The following is an 11576-nucleotide window of genomic DNA, read 5'->3' as shown; positions in this document are numbered from 1 at the left end:
ACCACCACAAATGGGTATTTGGCCGTGGCCCCCCCCCCCCATCTCAAAATATGTTGTTCCAGGGACCCCCCCAGAAGCAAAGATTTAAGTTACAAATGTTCGCTTAAAAAAAAAAAAAAATATATATATATATATATATATATATATATATATATACACACTCAAAGATTTGCACAAATGTTCCAAGATTTTTCAAAAACAGCAGATCTACAAGCTCATAGTGCGGCACTCGGTGCCGCACTATGAGCTTGTAGATCTGCTGTTTTTGAATAGCCTAAAAGAAATCTTAAAATGACACACATGATGCGTTCCCGGTCTTAAAGGGTTAACAGACCCCCCCGCGCCGTAAAAAGGTCCGTTTAGACTGCCCCCCGCCCCCCCTCCCCCTCCCATGGCTGGCTGGACCTCCCCCTCCAACGTTGAGGAGAACCAGCCTTATAGTTCTTAGTTCTTGGAAGCCTGCATGGCCTCCAGCAGCTCCTTGGCCCTGGACGCCAGGTGGTCCACCAGCTGTCCCAGGTGGTCCACCAGCTGCCGGACCACCACTTCTTGCTCCCGCGCCCAGGCCAGGCCGTCGTCCGCCGCCGCGTTGACCGCCACGCACGCGCCGTCCGTCCGCAGCTCCGTCAGCCGGCACACCGCCACCGCGGCGGCCAATCCCAGCAGCGGCAGGAGGAGGAGCTTCAGCAGCAGGCCAATGAGGGAGCGCCTGGGTTTAGGGGCCGGCTCCGCCCCCCCTGCGGCCTTTTTATCTGATGGGAGAGATGATGGCAGATGATGAGAGCAGTGTTAACTTCGACGACAAAAAAACTATATGACGAAAAATGTTCGTCCACTATCTTTTTTTCACTGACACTGACTAAAACTAAATAAAAGCTAAGCTATGGTGACTGAAAAGTCGAAATATATTGACAATTTCGTCAACAAATAAAAAATACTAGACTAAAATGTTAGGGAGGGTCTAGTGGAGAAGAGATCCAGTAGAACTAGAACTGTTTGGTCGCGCTCGGAGGTTGCGCTCTGAAAATAGCCGAGCGCGACACGTTGTGAGCTTGTAGATCTGCTATTTTCAGCGTGTAAGAGTAATTACGACACCATCAAGGCCTACCAAAAGATCATAAGATTTAGTCAACTAAAATCTTTTGATATTTAGTCGACTAAAACAAACTTTTCAGATAACTAAAACTACATTATATTTAAAATCAACACTGGATTAGAGTGACCGACTTATTTTATCCACTATTTTATACTTTGTCATACAACAGTGTCTGTCTGGCCAATATATCAGTCATCATTTGACTTTGTTGGTGACATCGGTAGCTGCAATTACACGGACGATTTTCAAGCTGGCGTCCATATTTTGGGCATGTCATTGTAGGCGACCCTTTTCAAAAAGGTTTCCGAGCACATCTGCAAGCTTGTAGATCGGCTACTTTTGAAGAATATTCTATAGCGCTTACATTCAAATTCATACAAAAAAAGGTCAATACATCAGTAATAGGTGGTTTAGGTTTAGGACACTCCAAAATCGGCATTGTGAGCTTGTAGATTGGCTGTGGTTCAGGGGTTTCCCAAACCACAATCCCAGACATGGGAGATTGATGTAAAAAGAAATTACATTTTTAACATGCACATAAGATTCCCACAGGTAGGAAGTTATGCTGCTTTGACACAAGCAGCAAAGCAACAACAAGACAAGCTACAAATGTTTCAAAAAACACTGAGCTGGCTTCAACTTTTTCTCCGATAGTGAAGCTTCAATCAATCATTTCCACTCCTCTTCTCCTGCTTGCTACGTGGGGGAAAAACTCAATCGTCCTACCTGCTGCCTGGCCGTTCCTGTTCTTCTTCTTCTCCTCTTTCTTCTTCTTCTGTTGCTCCTGCGCCGCCTGGGCGGCCAGCTGAGCGTTGTACTCCTGCCGCCTCCTCTCCTTCTCCTCCGCCTTGTCCCGCTTGCGCGCCTCCCTCTCCCTGGCCTCCCGCTCGCGCTGCTTGGCCTCCCGCTTCTTCTCCTGCTCTGTTGGAGATACAACCATCATAGGGTAAGTGATTTTCTTTGGTTAAAATAAGTACTAAATAGCTCTATATTGTCATAGTAATCATCGCTAGAGTGTTTGTTCAGTAACAGTGTTAAATAGCTCTATATTCTGATAGTACTCATTGCTATAGTCGTGTTTGTTCAGTAACAGGAGTCTCCATGTCTTTACAGCTCTTTATTAAACAGAAAATACATTTTTAGATCGGGATGCCAAATTCATCCAATCAGGTTGGAGAACTCAGTCAGGATACAGATTAAACAAGTGACATTGGAAGTGATGACATTTTATTTTCTGTTTACTAAAAGAGCTGGAGAGACAGATAGACTCCTGTTACTGAACAAACACTCTATAGCAATGATTACTATCAGAATATAGTGCTTTAACCTTTCAACAAAAAACTTTTAGTTTTAACCAAAAAAACATCACTCACCCTACCTTTAACTGTACTTTTATAATGAAAGTCAATGGGACTGGCCACATTGGAGCCATGCTGTTTCTATGTGCTACATTATTTCATCGTTTTTCATTGTGTCTGGGGTGAATGAATGCACCCCAGTGCACCCCAGAGTTAACCTAACACGCAGGATGTTGCAGTCAATGTGCTCTGATCAGAATGCAGCTGGTCAGTCCACTGAACAAAGGGCTTCTGTCAAACTAAGGAACCCATAGCAGCTACAGACATACTGTGGAGGAGGAGCTCACCTTTCTCCTTCAGAAGACGCTTTTCTCTGGCTTTATCCACTTCTTCCTGAAGGCCCTTCATGTGCTGGAGAACCTACAGAAAACCCAACAACACATTACTACCGTTAAAATGACATGGAGCTGCCATAGCTTATTGAGTAGAGAGGCCTAATGAGTCCCTGAGCAAGACAGTTAACCCCTACCTACTCCCTGTGAGCTGTACTAATAGCACCCACTGCTCCTGATAGTTAGGATGGGTAAATGCAGAGGACAAATGTCATGTATGTGAAAATGTATTATGATGACAAGAATATCCCAAAGGAGTGGGGGGTAAATTACGTGTCACCTTAGACTCAATCCTTTTGTGATCTGGAGGCTAATTTATATAGTATACTCAGTACGACAGTTCCGCTTGCCAAAAGGAACATGATCTATAAGCTGACAACGCGTTGTGATGCATAGTCGGCTTGTAGATCATGTTCTTTTTGGCAAGCGTCATCCTTTGTGCCATGGAGTGTAAATGATGAAGTCTCTCTTACCTTGACGGAACACTGTTTGCATTGCTTCTCATCCAGACAGTCTCCTGCAACCTTAGCCAACTCAACGTCCAGAGGGTTGTCCTTTAGGTCAAGCCACTTCAAGCTCTGTCAGCGCGCGCGCACACACACACACACACACACACACACACACACACACACACACACACACACACACACACACACACACACACACACACACACACACACACACACACACACACACACACACACACACACACACAATGATACTTAGTAAGGCTGTCCTCGACAGACTACACACATTCTTCAATTAATAGTCATAGAAATGTATCGACTAATGTAATCAACAACTGAAGTGTGTTTGCTGCATATAGTCATGCAGAGGGCAGACCTTTCAGGTTGGTGAGGATGAGATCTCAACATTCTAACGTTGATTTCACAATGGATACTAATTATTGAAAGTTATACAAGCTTAAAGGGTTATATCTTCTTTCTAGAGAACACAGGTTGCATCTATGTCCAAGTAGACTGGCTACTTTCTATCCCAATTTAGATCCAGCTTGTGTTAGGTGTAATCAGGACCCAGCTACACCGAGCCACATGTTTTGGTCGTGCCCTAGACTGACTACATTCTGGACGGAGGTATTTAGTACCTTTTCATATATGTGTAAATCAACTATAGACCCCAATCCAGTGACTGCATTGTTTGGTGTTCTCCCACAGGGAACACCGATAGCGACTCACCAAGCTGAAGCTGTAGCCTTCTCCTCCTTGCTTGCTAGACGACTGATATTGTTCAGTTGGAAAAAAGCGGCTCCGCCATCCCACAAACACTGGGTGGCGGATGTTATGTCACATCTAAAACTTGAACAGCTTAAATATACGATCAGAGGCTCCACTCAGAAGTATACTAGAGTCTGGCAACCGTTCCTGTCATATTTTGAGGAGGTGTATTCTAATGTTGCAATATAGCCATTGCAGTATAGCCATTTGCCTTTCTCCCCCCCCCCCCTTCCCTTCCCCCTCTCTTCCTATTTGATTTCGCTGTCTTACTGTTTTTTTCCTCCATTTTTCTTTTCTTTTTCTTTTCTTTTCTCTTGGCTGTAATTTTTGTGGTATTAATACCGTTTCTCAAGAAAATATATTGCACTAAAATGTCCTTGCATTTTCGGTCAATTGATTATTGGTTGATATGAGTATCTGTTTTCCTTTGATATTGTGTACTAGTGTCTGTGGTGTCTCGTTGTTTGTTATATGTTGGTATGTGTGTGTGTCTTGAAAAATTAAATAAAAACAATTGAATAATAATAATCTTCTTTCTAGAGAGATGTGAAAAAGCTGACAAATCAATTAACTAAGTCTTGGTCGAATAAGACTACATTAACAGACTATGAGGGAAAAGCTGCATGACTTAATTTACTATTATACTCGGTAGTCAATGAATCAAAGCAAATGTGGAAAGGTCAAGGTGTGGTCAGGTGTGTGTGTGTGTGTGTGTGTGTGTACACGTGCGTGCATGTACTTGTATTAAATGATGATGATGTTCTCACAAGTACACTTATACAACCGTGTGTGTGTGTGTGTGTGTGTGTGTGTGTGTGTGTGTGTGTGTGTGTGTGTGTGTGTGTGTGTGTGTGTGTGTGTGTGTGTGTGTGTGTGTGTGTGTGTGTGTGTGTGTGTGTGTGTGCGTGCATGCGTGCGTGTCTCACCCTCAGCTGAGAGAAGCTGACAGGCAGGACACTGAGCTTGTTGTTGTACAGGTCCAGATGCTGCAGGTGCACAAGGTTCCCCAGGTCATCTGGCAGACCGGCTAGCTGGTTCTTGCTCAGGTCCACTTTGATCAAGTGGGTCAGGTTGCAGAACTCTGGCTGCACAAAACAAAACAGAACAGAACATGTTGTATGACAGTGGGACTGTTCGACGTGAAAGCAGGGTGGGTAGCAACACTGTCCTATCTATCAATGAAAGGTTTGATCCCTGTTCTAACACACCACTGCACGGTGACACAGTGCAGTTCCCCGGTGGGAATCGAACCCAGGACCTTCCAGTTGTGAGTGCTACCGACTGTGCCACCGTTGAAATAGATTTTATGGTAGAAACGATGGAGCTAGCACAAAAAAACTAATTTCACCCACAGTTTAACATCTGTAAACCTGTGATGTGACAATAAAGATTATTCTGATTCTGATGGTAGTTTGTGGGTAGCTTTACAACTATTTTCAGGATGACGTAGCTTTCAAGTCGTTTCCATCTATTTTCTTCACCAGCTTGACAAAAGCAACATCAATACACCTTCAGCGGCACATCAAATGAGTTTGGAGTACAGCCGGTATCATATCAAAGAGAATTCTCTGTGTGCATCCATGTGTAGCTTTTACATGTTTTCACTCAGGGTCAACTTGTAGTGTAGCGACTTATTTTGAAAGAGAGCTTTTATAAAGAGTAACTCGCAGGATAGATTGATACATTTGTGTAGCTTGCCCAACACTGAACACACGTTCTTTCACTCTCTGCCATGTCTTAGTCGTGAGTTGAAGACGTGTGCTTGTGTTATTGTGTCTGAAGTGGTTCTATACTCACAGGAAGGGAGGTGATGTTGTTGCAGGACAGGTCCAGAACGGTTGTTTTGGGGAATGCAGCCTGTAAGGGAGGAGAACCATGAAAAAATAAATGCACAATACGTAAGATCAAATATTCTAGTGGCCGCCAAAAATAAACCTTTTTGTTTTGGTTTTCTGTTATAAAGTTGAAGCTCTACATTCTGATCATTACTATAGATTGTTGGTTCACTAACAGGGGTCACTGTGTCTATCTATCCATGTATTTAGTAAACCGAACATACATTTTCAAGTCAGGATACCAATTTTATTCAATCAGGAGTTTATCAGCTTCAATTTGATAGTGCCCCATTTTTTTGGATCACTTATAAGTTCTCTGTCCTGCTTATTGGATGAAATTGTTATCCTGATGTGAAAATGAATTTTCTGTTTACGAGACGGGGAGACCCCGGTTACTAAACAGACACTATAGCAATGATTACTATCATTATATAGAGCTATTTAACACTTATTTTAACAACAACAAAATGACTCACACCACCTTTAACACACTATCCCATTGAAAAACAGTGATTTAAATCAAAGCTATGGACTAAGGACTTAAGGGACTCACCAGCTCTTTGACAGGAACCTCAGTGAGGTTACACAGACTCAGGTCCATCTCATTACCGTTGATCTTATCCTTCAGGTTCAACACTTTGGTTTTACTCATTCTGTCTGTCTGTTTATCTGGAGCTGTGTGGAACACAACAGACACATGAACATAACATCCCATAACAATATACAGTAAATCTATCCGCAAGCAACTCAGATGCTATAACACTATTATCTGGCATCTGAGTTGCAATACCAACCCTTAACAGGCCATTCATCCTAACAGAGTCCTATCTGATTGTATTAAAGGGATAGTTCACCCCCAAAATGACTGTTTTTCTATGGATTAGTCACCCCGTGGAGACTTGAATTCATGGATATTCTTTTGTTTTTGTCACATTTCTAGCCAATAAAAATCTTCTCTTATGGGGGTCCCTGGCATATCTTTTCAAATGGGGGTTCGCGGGCTAATAAGTCTCAATCTGGGGGTCCTTGACATGACAAAGTTTGAGAACCACTGGTCTAGTCTAGCCCTTGAAGGTCTGTGATCTTACATACATTTCATGTATTCCAAATACAGTCAAGTTCTGCCAGAAAACGTGTGTTTAGTGAAATATCTCCACTTTTCCACGAGCTGCACACGGACGGCTTTCTGTACGGGCTAGAGGCCTGACTTGAGTGAAGGACCGAATTTACCCAAACATCCTCTGTTCATCACAAACGTCATCACAAATTGACACAGGGAAGCACAAACGAATGGGGCACACAGTTGACTTGTGCTTGTGATTGGTGCGGGGTAATGAGTCAGTCACTCCATCTGCCAATTGTGTGTCCCAAACATTTGTGCGTCCCGAAGGAAGTTTACATATATTCAGTCCTGCACTCATTCCAGGCCCCTCGCCCGTACAGAAAGCCGTCCGTGTGCAGCTCGTGGAAAAGTGGAGATATTTCACTAAACACACGTTTTCTGGCAGAACTTTCAAATGGATATGAAACTAGAGGACAATATCTGACTCCTAGTCTTAGGAATTAATTATTGGGTGAGTACAGACGGAGTTTAGAGCACTTTTACGACCGCGCAGATCGTGACTACACAGCGCGTAGTCCAGGCTGATCAATGACTCTGTATTTGGAATACATGTATGTAAGATCACAGACATTCAAGGGCTAGGTCTAGTCCATCAACACAACATGTTCTTAGACTGGGATCGCAGAGACAAGACTCTTATTAATCACATTTCATGTTCACTGAAAAACAAATGAATGAGATTGAGAATCAGGGCTGTGAACCTGGGGTCCTCAAGAGTTACTACAAGGGGGTCTGCCAAGTACAGAGCCGGGTCAAGTGGACTAAATATTGAGGGTTTAAAAGGGTAACTGTGTGGAAATACACATTAACATGAATCCAAACATAATAGAAAAGACAATGTGTGTCAAACAAGTCTCTGACTGATCCATCTATTAAATCTACAGTATCAAATAGTTGAATCTGCAACATCTAGGGTCACATCATCACAACTTTTAGTTACTTTGTAGATTTTGATTATTATTACAAAACATACATTAACCACTTCAGCCCTATATACATTTAGGCCATTTGAAAATAACAGATCTACAAGCTCACAACAATAGGGTAATAGGGACATTGTGAGCTTGTAGATCAGCAATTTTCAAGATTCTTTACACATTTGAAAACTTGAAACGTGAAATGGGACATTCTGCATAATGAGTACTTTCTACTTTTGGTACTTTGAGTACATTTTGATAGCAATACTTTAGTACTTTTACTCAAGTAAATGCTGTATTCCAGACTTTCACTTGTAACAGTATTTCTACATTGCAGTAATATTGATACTTTTACTTAAGTAAAAAAAATTGAGTACTTTTCTTCCACCACTGGTTAACATAAATACTGTACATGTATAACAGGAACAGGAATGACAAAGTAATGCAGTAAAAGTAACGTTAACATTCTAACATGATTATTATTACTCACCTCTCAACTAGTGTTCTGGTGGAAAGCAAGACGTTTAAAGATCTAATAAGAAGAGCTTACAGACCAGTGTTTAAGGGTCTAATAAGGTAGTTTATCAGAGCTTACAGACCAGGTGTTTAAAGGTCTAATAAGGTAGTTTATCAGAGCTTACAGACCAGTGTTTGTAATGAATGACTGTCTGTCTGGAGCAGAGCTGCTGTTGCCTTCAATGAACATCCACGTCACGCTCAGTGTTGCCAGACTCTGCGAGAGAAATAAGCAACCAGGTCTATGAAAACAAGCCCAAAAGAAGTTTAAACATAATTATTTCATTTGTACATTGGCTATTTGAAAATTGTAGTTGTGTTGTGTTGTGAGCTTGTAGATCTACTATTTTCAACAACAACAAAAAACCTTGAAATAAAGAGCAAAATGTGGAGCATTTTAAACATGATTCTAACAACACAATCCACACATCTGAGTGTCCCTGGAATTAATGTGGGGGTCCTTGACATGAAACATATTTGAGAACCACTGGTTTCAACCATAATAATAACAAAACAATCATAATAAGAAACAAGCCCAAAAAAGGCATCCCACAACTTGCAATGATTTACAAGCAGCTTTATAGAAGAATAATTCCAAAGTCGCTTATAATAAGTGGACCTGGCAACGTTGGTCACGGCTTGAACTCAAACAATCCCCGCAGGCAGTGACGTCAAGCGGAGGAAGTGAGAGAAAGAAAAACAGCGACCCCTACGGCGCCGGATGATTATCTGCTAGCCCTGATACATGACTGTCATAATATTACATGACCGTCATGGATGAACTTCAACCTGGTGTTTGTACTTTCTTCCTTTCCCCCCGTACATCTACATAAACGTTTACATTTCAAATATAAAGTGCCGACCCTATGGCAAAGGATGTTACAAATATGTACGGGTCCTCAAAAGTACCTGTATCTTCAATATTGTTCAATAAAAAGCATTTTAATCTGATCGGTGGCCATTTTCTCCATAAGCTTTCAACTACGCGACCCTATCGGTTCATTGGGAGGTGTACTGCACTCTAATACATTGAGAAAAGGGCCACAGATCGAATTAAAATGCTTTTTATTGAACAATACGGAAGATACAGGTACGTCTGAGGGCCCAAAACATGATTGTAACATCTGTGGCCATAAAAAAAAACTTTATATTTGACATTTAACCGTTTATGTAGATGTACGGGTCAAAAGGGAAACGGTGCAAACACTATGACTATGTTGAAGTTCATCCATGACTGCCTTGGATCCATGGCTAGCATCAAAGAGGATTTGATTGATTGATTGCATACTTTATTAGTCAGAAATGTAAACAGCACTTGGTAGGCCTACAGTCAGAAATTGAGGCTAAAAGAATAACACCCAAAAAATCCTGTGTATTTGTTTCCATTGTGGTCCCATGTCATCAACATATAGCATAAACAATGTACACAATAATACATGTCACCAACAAATACAACCAATAAGGTACTTTTCATTGTTGAGGGTTCTGAAGTGTTTGGAGAAATAATGTTTGTGTTGTCAGCGAACAGGATGGAAAACATGGTACTTTTGATGCCGCAGGGAGATCGTTTATATAAATTGAAAATAATAAATGGTCCAAATAAATGAAAAAAGTAATGGAAAAATCTTAATGTTTGTTTTATTTGAAAATTAAATATCCATTTAAGCATTTTTTATATACATTATTGTTTCTTCAATGCAACTTCAACCTGCCTTTCACACTGTATGACCCAGTGTACTACTACGGTCTACTGTGGTTATTATGTGGTCTGGTAATGCCACCTAGTGGTACCTACTGGTGCTGCACTGCTACTTTCACGATCAAGAATTTGGTAGATCTGCTTTTAGCTTCTGTGGTCCTACCACATGGAATGACCTGCAGACTACATTGAAATTAACCACTCTAGTACCCTTCAGTCGTTTTAGAACTCTGGTGACCAAACAGGTCACCACAATGTGAAATTGTTTTTAGAACTCTGAAAAATGCTGTCTTGATTTCTTTTTGTAACTTTTTATATCTCACATGTACAGTGTATGCCTTTTTCTTTTCCAATTCCCAGATGTAATGTATTTTTAAACTGTGATGTTGTTGAATTTGCACTGTATTGTATTACTCGACGACACTGCAAATGAGTTTAATTACTCAGTGTAATTTTCGAGAATAAATACATCTTGAATGAATGAATAAAAGAGGAAATGTGTGTGAGTAAAAAACAATCCCTACTTCAGACAGTCACTTTTTTCCAAAAAAAAAAAAAACACTATATAAAATAATGGCTCACCTGTGTGATGATGCTACCTTCTGTAGGATAGGAAAATGTCTGTCTTGTGAATTTGGTCAGTCACTGTCCCTAGTTTGTTTATATATACTAGACCATACCCGGTCGACGCATGCGTGGGGGGATATGCGCACATGATCTGGCAACCCGGGAGGCAGTTCGTCCCATAGCTGGGCAGCCCCGTAACCATGGCGACAGTGTTTGACACAAAAACGCTAATAAGAAGCTGAGATTTGATGACATTGAAAAACGGGCTTCACAGTTAAGTTCAGATGGTAATGGTCAATGGCTGTGTGCAAAATCAGAGCAATTGGTCCAGCCAGTGAGGAGAACCGGGTAGCTTCACCTCCACTACAAACGCACAGAGGTTACTAGAATTATAGTAGGATACTAGACCATACCCGGTCGGCGCATAACCTCGGTCCCAGCCTCACTCATCTGCGAAAAGAAGAGCCTGGTCACGACCTAAAGCAGCGAGTGTCTAGGAAGTCCTGAGTGGACATATTTCCGTTTCCCCCGGAAACGATATTTTTTGACCAATCACAACACTCGTTTCATTCACGGAGAATGTTAACAGATTTGTAAAGCATCAACGTCATTTCCTTGGGCGGTACTTCCGCAAAATTCAACCATTTCCGGTTGTCAACTTCCTAGACAACCAACATCGCAGGTCTTGCCCAGGGTGGTCGGCGCAGCGCATCCGTGGGGGGATATGCGCACATGATCTGGCAACCCGGGAGGCAGTTCGTCCCATAGCTGGGCAGGCCCGTAACCATGGCGACATTGTTTGACACATAAACGCTAATAAGAAGCTGAGATTTGATTAAATTGAAAAACGGGCTTCACAGTTGCGTTCAGATGGTAATGGTCAATGGCTGTGTGCAAA

At 41.8% G+C, this 11576-nt stretch overlaps 1 protein-coding gene across 1 annotated transcript; it reads right to left on the bottom strand.

Annotated features, from left to right (window-relative positions):
• Positions 1-394: 394 nt before the first annotated feature.
• Positions 395-8594, bottom strand: lrrc59 (leucine rich repeat containing 59). The gene is made up of 8 exons (XM_084078097.1): positions 8387-8594; positions 6410-6531; positions 5819-5878; positions 4948-5106; positions 3260-3364; positions 2742-2814; positions 1823-2017; positions 395-752 (listed from the first exon to the last, which is right to left on the bottom strand). The coding sequence occupies exons 2-8, from the start codon at positions 6506-6508 to the stop codon at positions 445-447; spliced, it is 999 nt and encodes a 332-aa protein (XP_083934223.1). The 5' UTR covers positions 6509-6531; positions 8387-8594; the 3' UTR covers positions 395-444.
• Positions 8595-11576: the final 2982 nt, after the last annotated feature.

This window comes from Gymnoscopelus microlampas (genome assembly GCF_963454915.1).
Source record: "Gymnoscopelus microlampas genome assembly, chromosome: 14".
NCBI lineage: Eukaryota > Metazoa > Chordata > Actinopteri > Myctophiformes > Myctophidae > Gymnoscopelus > Gymnoscopelus microlampas.
The sequence above is the reverse complement of the archived record's forward strand: the minus strand, read 5'-3'. Positions and strand labels throughout refer to the sequence as shown.

Bases quoted from the DNA above. Each gene is read 5' to 3' on its own strand.
- lrrc59 (XM_084078097.1), bottom strand. From the start codon at position 6,508: ATGAGTAAAACCAAAGTGTTGAACCTGAAGGATAAGATCAACGGTAAT. The intron at 5,107-5,818 runs GTGAGTATAGAA...TGTTTTGTGCAG, and splicing joins ACAACATCACCTCCCTTCCT to CCAGAGTTCTGCAACCTGAC. The intron at 2,018-2,741 runs GTGAGCTCCTCC...TATCTCCAACAG, and splicing joins GCGTCTTCTGAAGGAGAAAG to AGCAGGAGAAGAAGCGGGAG.